Source organism: Aulonocara sp. 'chitande type north' Nkhata Bay, linkage group LG7 (genome assembly GCF_057382095.1).
Source record: "Aulonocara sp. 'chitande type north' Nkhata Bay isolate Kocher_YH1m ecotype deep benthic linkage group LG7, A_spYH_male_GT1.1, whole genome shotgun sequence".
Classification (NCBI taxonomy): domain Eukaryota; kingdom Metazoa; phylum Chordata; class Actinopteri; order Cichliformes; family Cichlidae; genus Aulonocara; species Aulonocara sp. 'chitande type north' Nkhata Bay.
Genome location: NC_141350.1, coordinates 61,174,371 through 61,189,969, shown reverse-complemented (window position 1 = coordinate 61,189,969; position 15,599 = coordinate 61,174,371). Strand labels below are relative to the sequence as shown.

At 39.0% G+C, this 15,599-nt stretch overlaps 1 protein-coding gene across 2 annotated transcripts in view; it reads right to left on the bottom strand.

Annotated features, from left to right (window-relative positions):
* Window positions 1-3,336: 3,336 nt before the first annotated feature.
* The window catches only part of megf10 (multiple EGF-like-domains 10), a 62,795-nt gene continuing 50,532 nt past the window's right edge, over window positions 3,337-15,599 (bottom strand). The window contains exons 21-25 of one of the 2 annotated variants that reach the window (XM_086301750.1): window positions 13,178-13,284; window positions 12,945-13,068; window positions 11,832-11,876; window positions 11,546-11,749; window positions 3,337-10,008 (exon numbers count right to left, since the gene is read on the bottom strand). In XM_086301750.1, coding sequence (XP_086157876.1) covers window positions 9,842-10,008; window positions 11,546-11,749; window positions 11,832-11,876; window positions 12,945-13,068; window positions 13,178-13,284 — 647 coding nt within the window. In that variant the 3' untranslated portion in view covers window positions 3,337-9,841. Of the gene's footprint in view, window positions 10,009-11,545; window positions 11,750-11,831; window positions 11,877-12,944; window positions 13,069-13,177; window positions 13,285-15,599 lie in introns of those variants that run through there. The other variant, XM_086301751.1, reaches the window with a different exon arrangement.

Here is a 15,599-nt window from a genome sequence, read left to right as displayed (position 1 = left end):
GGTGTCACAGGGTCCCCAGGAAAAAAAAAATGTAAATGTAAAATAATAAAATAAATATTCTTCTGTAGCAATAACAAAGTATAACATAAATTATTCTGTGGCAATTACACAAGAATATCCAGTAATGTCCCTGCCTACAATTAAACACATTCACTTACCGAAAATCGGGGCATCTGCTGCGGCAAATGGGTGCAAGCCTTTTACCACAAACTTAGTCACTGCTCGGTGACATTAGTCTATCCTGGCCTGAAAGGAGACGCTAACGGTAGACTGCAGCGAGAACTGCCAACATCTGAGCCAGACTCTGTCTGTCTGTCTCATCATGGTCACCTAAATGCACAGTAATGGAAGGTTTTGTAATAAGGCAGATCGCGCTAACATAATATGCGCTGTTAGTTGATTATTTACCTGCCGCATTAACGGGAGAGGACGTGCAAACGTTACCGCTGCTGCTGGGTTGAGATTCACGAGTCCGGAGCGGAATTAAAAACACGACATTCATTTAAGGTCATTGCGTGTTTTGTGAGCAAATGCTTTTGCATATTCGTAGTGTTTCCTCTCTTAAATGAAATATCTACTTTGCAAGTATTGCAAGTTGCCCTGTTTGTCATCCGTTCTCTTAAAGTATAATCAAACTTTTGAGCGTTTGAGCCGCTTAGGCGCCGTGTTTCCTGCCAGGTAAATGATGCTCCGCAACGTGGTGACGTCATTCGGGTCGACTGGAATCGATAAGGGAATCGTTTGCAAAAATGGCAAACAATTCCAAGGAATTGAAACAGTTCGCAACAAGAGCCGGTTTTCGATACCCATCCCTACTCAGGATACTATCTCCAGCTGGGTTGTCATCTTCATCCTCCCCATCAACAGTGCCTTCAACCCCATCCTGTACACCTTGACCACCAGAGAGCAGGTGGAAGTTTTACTCTGTCATTGGCAGAGGAGACATACATTAAAGAAAGACGGCAAAAGCCTTACCTCGTCCAGATCTTTATGGTGACGTCACAAGGTCTGTGCTACCAGCCACCCGTTTACCTCCAGCAGGTGTCACTTATAAGCACAGAACCTCGCTATGCCTGATGATGTATTTGTAGAGATACAGCATTTTGTAAGCTAATTTTTATTGTTTTACTTGATCTTTAAGAACAAAGTGTGCTTCAACAAGACTTCAACAGACTTTTGCTTGGAAATAATCAGCAGTCACTGTGCCGTCTCATCACGCTCTGACATTTATAAAATGTGATGACAACCCCAGAAACAAACACCAACCACCCTCAGCATGTGACTGTCTCATCATGCCGTTCAAGCTACATGTTGACTTTATATTTGCAATGAAATTTGAAAGGAAACCATTTCCATTTATTCACTTACGTTCAGTGTTGGGGAGTAACGGAATACATGTACCGCCGTTACGTATTTAAAATACAAAATATGAGTAACTGTATTCCATTACAGTTACCGTTTAAAAAGGTGGTATTCAGAATACAGTTACTTTGTTGAAATAAATGGATTACACTGCGGTACTTTCCTGTTTCATTTTGTCGCGGGTCAGGACTGTTTGGGTTTGGTTTGACAGCTACGTTCTGTTGTTCCAGGCGGCAGCGTTACGGTTGCCATGGTTACAGGGCGACGCTCTCTCTCTCTCTCTCTCGCGACTGTGTTTCCTGGGTGAGAGAGCACCTTTTCGTTGTTGTTGTTGTTGTGCTAAGCTAACAGGCAGAATGCTACAAGCATAGCTCTAAAGAATGTAGCATCATGGGCAGTATAGTCCGTGTTGCAGGGAGAATGGACTGCCATACACGTTATGGGTCTGTGAGCGCGAGGAGGGAGAAAAAGGTGAGTGGAAAGGTACGAATTGTCATCGAGCAAAAACGGGAGCTGGAAGCATGTAAATATAATAATAACCACTGCAGCCAAGAAGAGAGCCTGATGAGCCCAGTTGTAAGTAAGCTATTAAGACTCGACTGTACACTGTGTTCGTGTTTTCCTCCGAAAACAACAAGTTCCATTGGAGCAGCCTTTCAACGCCTCTCTCTGTCTCTCGCAAGAAAAGTTGACCCACACAACAAAGTAAAGCTATTTTTGGCTACGAGCCGACAGGGACCCCGCCGTATTAGTCAGAGGTCCCTTTACTACAGTTCGGAGTCGCGGACCTTCAGTAATAGTAATAAATCACACAGCAATAGTACATTCACGTTGTTGTAAAAACCATGATAATATATTAATAAGTAATCCAAAGTATTCAGAATACGTTACTGTCATTGAGTAACGTAACGGAACACGTTACAGAATACATTTTGGGGCATGTATTCTGTAATGGAATACATTTTAAAAGTAACCTTCCCAACACTGATTACGTTCCTCCTTCATAAGGTGATACAGGTACATCCTGGAGAGTCATGTAGAGGCAGACATCCACCAATGTTCACATTCACACTCACATCCAGGGTAAAATCACCAAATATCCTAAAATGAATATATTTGGACCCAAATAGTGGTTTTACAGATTATTTTCTACTGATAAAGACCTGGCTGGCTGATTTCCAGTGAAAACAGAACTTTTCCTGGAAATTAACAAAAAACATCTTTTTTAATGTCTGGGCAATGAGCTACCAAAGCTTTTTATGTAATTTTATTTTTTATTTCTTACTATCGAAGCCCCAAAAGTCATTCTGTCAGATTTCTTGTATTTATTTACAGCAGCATTTCTTTATCATGTAGAAAGAGATGCACAATTTAAATTGCACTTCTTAGTAATCTGTTAAGATATAGGAGGGAATAAATGTGCAGTTAACTTCTTTAAACCGATAGAAAAGGGAGTTTCAGTTAAGATGAAAGTGAGCTATATGTGGCCCATGATGTAAAATGTGTTTGACATCCCTGCCTTAAAAGTCTATCAAGAAAAGTGTTTAGATGACTCTAGTAAAATGCACACATAGATCCTAACCCGTCACTGTGGTGAACCTTTTATGAAGTTTAGAAGCTGTGGGACAAACACAGAGGGACTGGCAAATACCAGTGACACAATATTAATGAATCACATATTTTTATATACAGATAAGCTTTCCAATTAATCTCTCCCCACCTACTTGTCTTTTTGCCCTTTAATTCCTCCATCCCCATCACTTTTTGGGTGTTTTTCAGCTTGTTTAACTTTCCTCATTATTCTTGCTTTCATGTCATATTCTTCCATTTACATGTACTGTATCTGCTTTGACTGGACTAATGTTGAAACTGAACCAATATGCTGCAGACTCTATGTGCTATAGTCATGCTGTTTAAGAGAACTGCTCTGAACTCCTCATTTGACTGACTGCAACTGGATGAAAGCATTTTGTACACGCATGTCATGTTGCATGTAATTAACTAACTGACAAATGAGGAGACTGAATTGTGACACTCTGAACATCTGCGCACGAGACGTTGGAGCTGGACTTTTGCAGCTTTCTTTCATGTTGTGATGACTCTGATTTTTTCTATACCAGTGCACCAATGTACCTTTAAACAGCTGCTTTAACTTAGTGACAATCATTAAAGGTGGAGGAGTTTACACACTGAGGACATGAAAAAGGAAAGCTGCACAGATAAATAAAAATGGTTATTTAATGCTTGCGTACATTTCTCATTAATATGCCAAGCAATGGAATCCCAACAAGGCCCATTTTTCCTGTTATGCTGTTTTGATGTGCATATGTTTACGTTTAGTGTATAAAATTCAGTACGGATCCTCTCGGTGTGAGTTGTGTGCTTTTGATTGTGTTTGTTGGTGTCAGGCCCTATATTGGTTTCCCGAAAGTTTTTTCTTTTTAACTGAAATTACAACAATAAAAAGACATGAACGAATATGAAGCACAATCAAATAATTTTGTCTGTTTTGTATTTTTTGGTCATTCTTTAAGGCTTTCTGTAACGTGAAGGGAAGAAAGCGCAAGCAAAAATAACCAGTGGTGTAATGAATTAATGTGTTAATTATCAGGTTAGCTATATAGGTAAAGCTATAGCTATAGGTATAGGGTTAGGGTAGTCCCATAGTATAGGATTAGGTACTCTATAGGTAATACTCTATAGGTAACTCTATAGGTAATCCCATAGTTGATTGCAGAGCTAATATATTTGCTAATATGATAGCAAATCCATGAGCTAACAGGAAAAGCTTCTTCAGCTCTAAGACCCCAACTCTCTTCCATCTATAATCCAGTTTTGAGATCCCTTCCCAGACGCCTTAACGCCCACTCACATCCTGGGCCATTTGACCACAGTAAATCACATGATAGGGGTGGGGCTAGGTCTCACAATGGGTTCATCTGAGACCTTGGCTGATTGTGACCCACACCCGCTTTCACACTTTAGCTCTTGTGATTAGGAAGAGGATCAACAGAGGGTCCATGACCCTCGTGGGGACACTCCCATAGGGCTTAAAATCTGGGACTCTCCACCAATTGCTCTTAGAACTAAAGCTTCTCAGATGAGAGGTGAAACATCTTCAAGAAAATTAAAGAAGTCCAGATGCTTTTTTTCTTTCTGAGCTCCATCGACTATGATGACCTGGATGACTGAAAAAATTAACAGACACACCACAGGAGTAACAACCCTAAATATAACAAATACTGAAAAGGTATTAGAAATGAAACAGGCTACACTGAAAAAAATGAATGGTTAGATTGGATATTTTGGACCGCCTACCAAGAAAATGTCTCATGCACAACCGCTAGACCAACCCTAGCCACATCACAATTTCAACTCGCATCAGAAAATAGTTCAGCCATCCTGGCACGCATGCCGAAGATGTTCAAGTTGTTCGCTGCCCCCGAATGAAACCTGCAAACTGCTGCACTATCTTTACCCACCTGTAAAACCACAAACCTCTCCAAATGTTGATTACTACCCAGGAAATTACACCTGTTTTTATAGGAATGAATTGAATTGAATAGTGTACTTATATGGGTTTATTTTACAGGATAATAATTTTGGTCATGTGTCATGTGATGGGCCAATGGTATGACTCCCTTTAATGGGTTCCATTTATTTCCCCACAGCATGAAATAGCAGAGAGGCCAGTAAGAAATCACACTTGTTTTGGCATATACATCCTTTTTCCATCAAGGTTATTGAGGAACCAGCTGAGCTGACCCAGACTTTCAAATCAAAGTCAGGGTTTTCAATCAAACCTGTAGTGTTGGAATAATAATTTCCTCTATTTACATTTTCTTACAATGATAATCTGTACAAATGCAATAAAGTGATGCAAAAAAGTGTTGGGTTTAAGAAAGCTGTTACACATTCAAAATCAATCATATTTTATCGCTGAGATATCTAAACATCACATGCTAAAAGCAAGCGAAAACATCCCATTGAACATGGACCCTGAAGCAGCAGGGTGGGTAACAAGTTACTTTTTAAAATAAAACTGTGTATAACAGCTAGAATAGCCATGTATCTAGCTCAGAAAAGTTGTAAATAACAACAGGGGCCACAGAGTAATGAAAGCGACTGCTATGCATGCATATGTATAACTGATGGTATTTATGAAGTAGAATAATCACAAATGAATCATTACAATTTGAAATTAAATGCAATGCAATCACCTTTTCCTACATGCTGTATTTAATCACCATAAAGAAAATATCCTATAATTAGTGGTAAATTACTGAAAATCATAGTATTCAAAACACTGTTAGAATGAGAATCTCAAAACGTCATGTGTTATGTACAAAAAATAACAAACAAAAAAGCAAACAGAAAAACAAAATGTTTTTTAAATGGCACTTTGGTTTACTTGTGTACTGATACAACACTGACTGCATTTGCTAGGATTACTAGGGATAGGAATGCTGAGAATTTAGTGATCCCTGTTTCATTATCGATAACACTTATCGATTCAATTCCTTATCAGTTCAATAAGTTCAAAACTTATCAATATGTTTTCATCGGCTCTGCTTTGAGAGTCACCACCATCGCTAGCATATAAAAATATATCACATCTTACATGTGCTCTATTGACCACACAGTGTGTGCATGTTGCAAATGTTTGTGCATGTTGGAGATATTTCTGCTCTTTTTGTGATCAGTTTTGGGATCCATCCACTCTCTTCCGCTTATTCTCGCTGGAGCCTTTCCCAGCTCAGTTTTACAAAAAGTAATTATTACACATATTACACAGAACATTTTTCACACTTTAAAAAAAAATGCTGTATGTTACTTAATTACTCCCAGGAGAGAGTAATTCATTGTACCACTCATTACATTACTTTCTCTGTAAAATAGCTGAAACACACTCTCTCATAATTACCATTTAACAAGATAAACCTGCTACTACAACTCAACACAGCAACACAAATACATGTTCTAATGAGGACAAACATATGATCTTTCTCTTAGTATTTAGGTATGAATACAAAGCAAAGATGAAAACCGGCAGGAAGAGACTTTAAAGTAATGACCAGAGTGATTCAAACATGAACAGGTAGAAATGGAGACTGCAACCTGACTGCTCATTTGTATGTTACTGTTGATGTTAAGGGTCTTGGTGCTGGGCCGGCATTCACTCAGTTTTTACTCTTGGTTCTTGGCTAGCTTAGCATTAGCATGCTGTCCGTGCAGGTCTTTTTGTGCAGGCTGAAGTTGTGTTAGCAGCATACTGTGGTTGTTTTTGTCTTGATATAGTTTAAAGTTTACCATCACACTCTCGTCCTTTTGTGCAATAAAAATAAATGTCCACATCCATGCTGTAGATTGTGCTGCTATTTTCCTTGTCTGACACACAAACTGAAATCAGCTGAGTGTAGTGCAAGTGCAACTGGAACCGGTAAGTGAGATCGATGGGCAGGCAGACTAACAATTCTAATGAATTGGACTACTGGAGCAGGTTCTCTACAAGAACCAGTTTTCTATATAAAAACATCAAATACATTTTCAGCTGCTATAATCTTCAACATTTCATCTTCTAAAAACAATCATGTAACCTTTCAGAAAGTTGCTTAAACTCAATCAAATAACCCATATACAATTCTATTGCAATAAAACAAAAGAATTGATGGGTATCCCATGTCATATGCAATGGTAAATGGACTGATTCTTATAGAGTGCTTTTCTACTCTCCCAGAGAACTCAAAGCACTCTATACAACATGCTACAATCACCTTCTTCTATACTTATACTGCTTCCTAACCACATTCAGACACATTCATACTCCGACGGACTGGAGGAGCCAGGATCGAACCACTAACCGTCCGATCAGCAGGTGACCTGCTCTACCTCCTGAGCTACAGCTCAGCTACTTCAGTAAGCTTGAAACAAAGTGCTCACATTTTTCAGCAGCGTACCCTGGAATTGTTTGGGATTGTGAACATCAGATTTTGAAAGTTATGGGAAGGCCTATGTTACAGCGACAGCTGCAAAAAAGCCTGAAAACCAACCTCCAATATAGGGTGAAATGCAATGCTAAAAAAAAAAAATAAAGGAACACTTGAGAATATAGCATCACATCATTTACACTTATGGCATATTGATCCAGTTACTCAAGTAGCAGAGGGAGTTGTTAATCAGTTTCAGGTGCACTAGAAAGATAACATTGAAACCTCAAAACAGGAATGGTTTTACAGGTGGAGGTCAGATCTTTTTTCCCCTTTTCAACTTTTGACTGTTTTTTCACTAGTTTTGCATTTGGCTGGGGTTAGTGTCATTACTGGTCGCACGAGGTGATATTTGAACCCTACAGAGTTTGTACAGGTAGACCAACTCCAACAGATGAGAGCAGGTTCACCCTGAGTAGATGTGAACATTATGCTGCAACTTGTAGCACTGTTTAACATCACCAATTTGGGGGGGGTGTCACTGACTGTCTTAAGGAGTCATTTCCGTGGAGGGATGCGCAGACCTCTGCAGGCTAGGCAACAGTACCATGACTGCCATTGGGTATTAAGGTGAAATCATGGGATCAATTGTCCAACCCTGCACTGTTGCATTTTGGTGGAGTATGCAGGCGTGGAGGATGGAGGAATTGATACCAGTGACTAGCCCCCATGCTTGCTTGACGTACGTCCATTATAAAACCTTTTGGACAATATGTGTCAGTCCTTTCAGTGCTACCAAGTTGCAGGAGGAGGACACCATCTGCTGTCTCATTAGGAGCATGCCTCCCCATTGTCTGGCATGCATACACGCATGCTGGTACCATACAAACTACAAAAGTGGTGCTGAAGGTTCTACAATGCTTTTTTTAATTGGCAAGTCAAAGGCCAATTAAATTCTTGTTGGTCGTCATAATTGCCTACAACAGATAGTTTCTCTTTGATAGCACAAAAAGGATTTGTACTCATTGGGCAATAAAATACTGAGACAAATGGAAAACCAATAAACGTGGTGAAAATCTAAGGAGGAGAAATGTAGATTTACACAAGTTGGAAAGATCTTTGGCGTCATTTCTAAATAACTTTCAAGATTATTGCTTCAAACAAAAATAGGTAAATTCAAATCATTTTGATGTGTAACCACCAAAGACCCAAGCTGTCACCCTCAGAGGAAATGAAATTGGTTAGAATGTTCATGAAGAACTCAAGAGCCACCAAACACAAACCTGCCATGAACTGGAAACAGCTGGAATATTAGTGTCACTATCCACAGTGAAGTGTATTTTCATCACCGCTTATCTAGTGCTATCTAGGGTTGTGGAGGTAGCAGCCCAAGCAAGGATGCCTCCGTCTTCTCAGCCGACTCCTTCAGCCAACCCAGGAGAACACTGAGGCGTTCCCAGACCAGCTTGTCCCCTCCCCTTGTATACCCCATACTCCCAAAGCACCTGCCACAGAACATTCTGAGGGATACTGTGAAATGCTTTCTCCAAGTCCAAAACACATGTAAAATAGTTAGGCAAACTCCTGGTTCAGCATTCCATGACAAGGACAAAAACCTCACTTTTCCTCCTGCATCCAAGATTTAGTTAATAGACACTCCTCTCCAGTACCCTGGCATAGATCTTCCTAGTGGGCCTGAACCCCTGTAGTTTGAGCACACTCTCCGGTCTCCCTTCTAAACATGGGGGCCGCCACCAGGGTCTGTCAGTCCACCCCAGCTCTCGATGCAACATTGAAGAGGCAAGTCAACCAGGACAACCCTACGATACCCAGGGCCTTTAGGAACTCACTGATTCATTGATTCCTGGCAGTTTGGCCACTAAGGAAGGTATCTTACCACCCAACTATGTCACGTAACCTGTTGAAGTCAACAACAACCCACCCACACTATACCACTTTCTCCAACTGGTGGTTTCCCAAAAATGCAGACGGAAAGCCTGTTTCAGCAAGACAATGATTCCAAAGAAAATCTCTTCAAAACTCCATCAAAGCTTCTGGAATGATCTTTTCAAAGCCTAAAACTCAACCCTATTGCAAACAGTGGACTACACATAAAGGTCAGTTCTGTACCAGGAAACCAACCAATTTAAATGGTCACGGTGTTACTTGGTAAGGAGGTTTATATATTTGATCCTGTATGCATAATTTTGACCTTGTGTGAATCTGAGAAAAACCCAAATAAATACAAACTTTTGAACCAACGTCTTGTTTTTAAAGTCATTAAAGATTTATGCTGTATGATAATTTTACCCTTGAAAGAGGACAGCTCAAAGAAATAATAAAAAGACCATAATTACAATGACGAGTGAAACTTTTGACCACAATTGTATATATCCGACTTGTAGTCATAATCCATAGTTATAATAATATTGTAAAATAACACATAAGGACTAGCATTTTATGGGTACATAGTGTGCCAGTTTGTAGAAGACACAGTGCTGAAGCTACAGCCTTGTTGTAAGGCCTAATCTTGGTTCAGAGTTTCTGTGTGATTATTCACTGTCCAGCTTCTTGAGCTCTGAGGAAGGACTCTCTCTGGATGGCAGGATATCGTAGTGGCAGGGGATGTGGCTGTTTCTTGGTAAATCATATGGATCCTGCCCGAACTTCACAAGGCCACTGCCATTTCTTGTGGACTGGATGGTGCTTACCGTTGAATCTGTAATCAAAGAGATATCAGTTGGCATAGTATAAGGTACAAAACTGTTGATATAAAGAACCAGAACACTATTTTAAGATGCTTACTTTTAATCATGTACCTCTATTTTTATTTGATTGAACATTTATACAAATAGAAATAAAATGTCAGAAACAGTGAGAAAGTCTAAATCAGAGAGGAACTGTGGCAATTTGTCTATTCAGTTCTTCTATTTTTTGGGACAATATTCACGTATTTCTTACCTCCACAGGCTCTTGACACAGTGTAAATGAAAATGTCAGCCTTGAAAGTATTTTGAAAAACTTAATACAAATCAAAGCATTTGTTTTTATAGTGTATGTATGCGTAGTATGGTGAGACTAGAGCCATGCTACAAAAATCAAGAGGTTCATGACCAGCCCATGTGACACATGATGTGACGTCAAAATCGCCACGAGACACTCACAGCACATAAAAGATGTTTTTTATGTTTGCATGCTAAAGTTTCCTTACCCTTGATAAGTTCATACATGATAGTTAGAATGTGCTTAATGGCACAGCTACACTAAGTAAAATAGTGGTTGGAAACTGGGACAAGACAGTGCTGTGACCAACTTGCTTCAAAGAGTGTGACCAGGTTTGTGGCCACTCACAGCTGGTTGCCATCATATAAGTGACTCTGCTGTTTGCCACGTTTTCCATGTGCCAGGTTTGCTATGCTTATTCTACTGTAGAAACATGAACAGCTAGAAATGGAGGCTACAAATCTGACTGCTCATAACTGCCTGTCAAAATTTAGGGTCTGGCAACTGGGCTGGGTTTCCCCGGCTTTATCATCACTCTGGGTTCTTGGCTAGCTTTGTATTAGCAATTTGTATTACTTTATTGTTATTAGCAAAAATAAGCTGATCGTAGCAAAAAACAAAAAAAACAACCCCCCCCCCAAAACAAACAAACAGAAAAAATAAATAAATGAAAATTTATTATTTATTTTACCTGCCTGGTGCACAGATAACTGAAGAAGCTTTACAGTTCCAATTATGCTGTAAAGTGATTACTGAATTAAGTATAGTAATGCATTATATTACTGCATTGCTGAAAAATGTAATGTCAAGACTGTGGAGTCGAGGGTTGAGGGTATTGTGTTGTCAAACTACAGGTGACCAGTTGCTGCAGTCAGTCACCAAATGTGAAACAATCCAGTGCAATTACTGTACAACCAGCAATTTTGTTCTACCTGCAAGGGCATAGTTCTGCTATTTTCACTCTGAATGGGTTTTTAAAATGTTCATTAGCATGATATAAATCAATTTATCATGTTTTTTTATTGCACATTGTATGAACTGATAGCTGATGAATCTGCAATCTACATCTACAATTCACTTCAAGAGTTAAAATGTTAAAATGTTAACATAGTGCAGTAGAAAAATAGAGTAATATAAATACTATACTCTGAAGATTACGTCATATTCTCCATCCCTAGTTCTGCATAGCAGTTATGCAGTTAATGTCGCAGAAAGAAAGTAGACAGCGATAACAAACAGAGTTCAGTCCTCACCAATTTCATAGACATTATTGGTTGGGCTTCTGCTGCTAATCTCAGCATATGGTGAATCCCGCCTAGCTGGTGATTTCATTTCCACATAGCCACATTCTGTGTTTTTGGTTATCAGCATGGGAGGATCCTTTATTGTAGCATATGGGTTTTCAGAGCTGCTGAGCGAACAGGAGCTGGCATGATAGGGTGTGCCCTTCATCAGATCTGCACAGCACAGACAAAGGATCCAGTGACAACTGAATATCAACATTAAAAATGACAGTTCATAGTTATGTATAGGACTTGCCTCTTAAAGATTTCTCCATGTAACTTCTATCACCTCCACAGGCTCCTGAAACCAAAAAGTCTAAATCAGTAGATCAATAACTGAACAGTAAAAGTAAAAATAATGTGAGAGATTTTATTAAATAGATTAGGCAAAAATCGTTTATAATATTAAGAGCTGGGGCTGAAGTAGAGCTAAAGTATTCTATTTTTTTTTTTTTTTACCAGTTTTAATGTCAATACAAACACTATGCTAATAAAGTCTTATTACATAACTCCACCCACAAGCACTAGGTATGTGGACTAGTGACTGTAAGGTGACAGTGTTTGTGTTACATCGATTCAGTTCCTATCTGATTCATGGTTACAGAGCAGCTGGGGCTTATCCTACCAATGTTATGCACATTCACACCCGCTGTTAACTTAGAATTCTCACAATAGTTGTGTCTTTGGACTTTAGAAAGACAATGAGTGAAAGCACCAAGCAAGATCTAAATTATTTTCACAAATGTTGAATATTAGATCAAGAAAAATATTGATCATATAACACTGACCAACTGTCCAACTCAAATAAGCATCTACACAAAACAAACTCATAAAATTGACATATTAGCTCAGACTTCTCTGTTAATATAGCCTCACCTGGTGGCATTAACCAGATATTGTATGTTAGTCACTGATGGTGCACCAATTAACACCTTAACTTAAAGAAACATCATATTACACACGTGGAAGACCACAATATTTTTCCACAGTCATCCTAAACTGGTAAAACTTATTACAAATTATAATATAATTCTATCATCTTATGTCTAAAGCGAGCAACATGAAAGAAATTAACATGTTTTCTTACCTTATACCTGCTTAGTACACAGATAATATGTAAGTGATCACCCAGAACTATACAAGCAAGAATCTACTCACTGTAGGTCAAAAATGCACATCACACAACCTGGATCCTCTATGTACAGCAGCCTCATTCAAAGTGAATGTAATAATTTAGCCTACCCTAGGTTGTTTTGTTTTCTTGATAATGAGCGCACACACACACACACACACACACACACACACACACACACACACACACACACACACACACAACAGCTGATTATAATATTTGCAGTCCACAACTCACCCAGTTGATTTAAGCAGTCCTCGTGTTTCCACTCTGCATGTAGTGTGCCAGTATGATCAACAAGAAGAGCACATTTTCTCTGATCCATATTTTTAACGTTTACAAAAACCTGGTTGTTCTTTGCCTAAAAATGGCACAAAAATAGCTCTTAGTATGTTCGTTTACAGACAGTCAACAGAAATTGTACTCTGCAATCTCCTTGTCCCTCTGTCTTAGAGGATTTAAATCTCTACCTTTCCATTTGGACCACGCTGGGGGCTGATGCACTGGGTCAGAGTATGGTAACTAGGGTTGGAGAAATAATTGCTTAGATGGGGCTCACATGTTGCTGGATAACCACCTGAAAATTTACAGGAACTGTTAGAAACAAAGTATGTCAGTCTATAAAACAGTCATGTCTTTGGTTAAGCTTCACTCAAATATAGGAGACATCTGTCCCATCGTCAGTTGTTTATTTGCATTTACCATGCATTCACACTTATTCATAGAATACATCTCACATTACAAAATGTGAAAGCTTCATTTCCACAAGAATCAAGAAGACAAATTTATTTTTTTCATAATCGCAGTAAATTTAACCTCCTAAGACCCGAACTCTTTCATAGCATGCATTTTTAATTTCTCTTTGCTATTTGGGCTGATTGGGACCTGATGAATGTAAGAACAAAGAATTACCTGATTTTTTCAAAAAAAAAATTTTTGCTTCTGAGAAAACTGTGATTCACATATGAGAACATTTGTTTTAAATTTCAATAGAATAGTGGCAGTATAATGTCCTCGTAAGTGGACATCAGGCCCTTGTAGAGCAGACTTTATTATTTTGGTCTATACGACCCAAAATGTGATGTCCACATATGTGGACGCCCGGTCCTAGGAGGTTAATTTAAAAAGTACTGAAGACCTTTAGCGATGAAAAACTGGATTATGTTCAGGTGCATCAACTTCACTTGAAATATTCTTGAGCTGCGTATGTGCATGATATTAAACTAAATGGATATAGTTTAGAAAACATTTATATAAGTAATAAAGTATTTAAAGTGTATAGAGTAAATGGATGAATGTGGATTGTAGTGCTGTGGGTAGAAAGAGAACTTCAGGACCAAGACCTGTGAATGGCTTCTTTTAAATCTGGTGTGTAAATAGTTTTGACTTTTGATGAATATCAAAAATAATTTTTCCAGTTAAAGTTCAAGGAGGAATGAAATACTATAACAATACTACACATTCTACCAATTTTTTTTTTTAGCAATTCATGCAGACCATAAGGAAATGTTCAGAGCTTTTAAAAGTATAGGGGTAGAGACAGAAAAACACATGTTCTTCTTCAGGCTCCAGGACTGCTACTGCCAAAAACTCTGGTTAGTCATGGAGTGAAGGGACTGTTCATCCATGACGTCATTGGTACCAACTGGAAAAATTAGTGTCTGAGTAGAATAATGGCAGAACTTCAGTCATATCTCCCACTTTGCCACCATGGAGATAGTTAAGCCTTGATAATACTCTGTGGACACAGATACAGACAGCTGGAGAGATTCCTGTTGTACACAAGTGAATGCGCATGTGTAAGCTGGCATGCAAGCCGGTTTCAGTTGCTCCTGTTTTTCTTTCTCCATACTTTTCTTTGTCTCTTACTTATTACATAATTTCTTCTGGGATTAATTAAACATTTTGATTGTGATCATATTTTAAAGTCTACTATCCGGGAAAAATACAGGGCCATGGATATCCACCTCATACTTGTGGATAAAGTATAACCAAGGCTGATAGCACAAGAGATCTCAACAATAAATCACCAGTAATGATAATTACAGGTTGCTTGTGCTTATAGCCCACATTGTAGACAGAAAGTTTGAAGAAAAGAAGAACACTGACTCTAATCATCTGTAACAGTTACAGCAGATTCAAAAACAGAGGTAATTGAAACAGTTTTGCCTGTGTGTGTGGGAGGAGGGAGAGTGTCACTGGAGATGATCATGCCAGTAAAAACAAGTTTTCAGGACACTGTTGGGCCAGTGGGTCAGTGGCTTAAACTCAGCGGAATGACTTGGACTCCGGAAAGGAAGGAGTGGAAAGACCCTTTTGAAGTACTCAGTGAACATGTAGCTCACTTAGACAGCTTACTTAACTTCGACCTGTTAGCTGTCTAATTGAGGAGCAAAGTAAATCATGTCGCAGTCCTTGGTTTTACCCCAGGGTTCTTAACTCTTGGACTTTGATTTCTTGTTTATTGATAAATATTCTCTATTTGGTTTTTGGCTTCATTATTATTTATATTTGTATCTTCTTAATAATCTGCACATATAAAAGGCATTCCCCCGGCAGAGAATCTCCAATGTGCTTAAATTATGCTGTGAAAGAGGGTGTTGGTTTAGCTCAGTGCGCTGAGCGGGCGACCACATGCTATACAGCTGAGAACGGCCGGCCCGGGTTCAAGTCTGGCCCTTTGTCGCATGTCTTCCCCCTTGTCTCTCTCTGCTCCTGCTTTCCTGTCCTGTCTTCACTGTGTTCAAAATATGTTGTAAATGAAAACTTGGCACACATCCTATTTTAAACTGAAACATTAAGATGATACTAACATTTTTTAGGTCTCTTTCTCTACCTGCAGAGGTCTAGGGATCTTTCAGGAATGGTGGTGCTGTTTTGTGGGGAATTAAC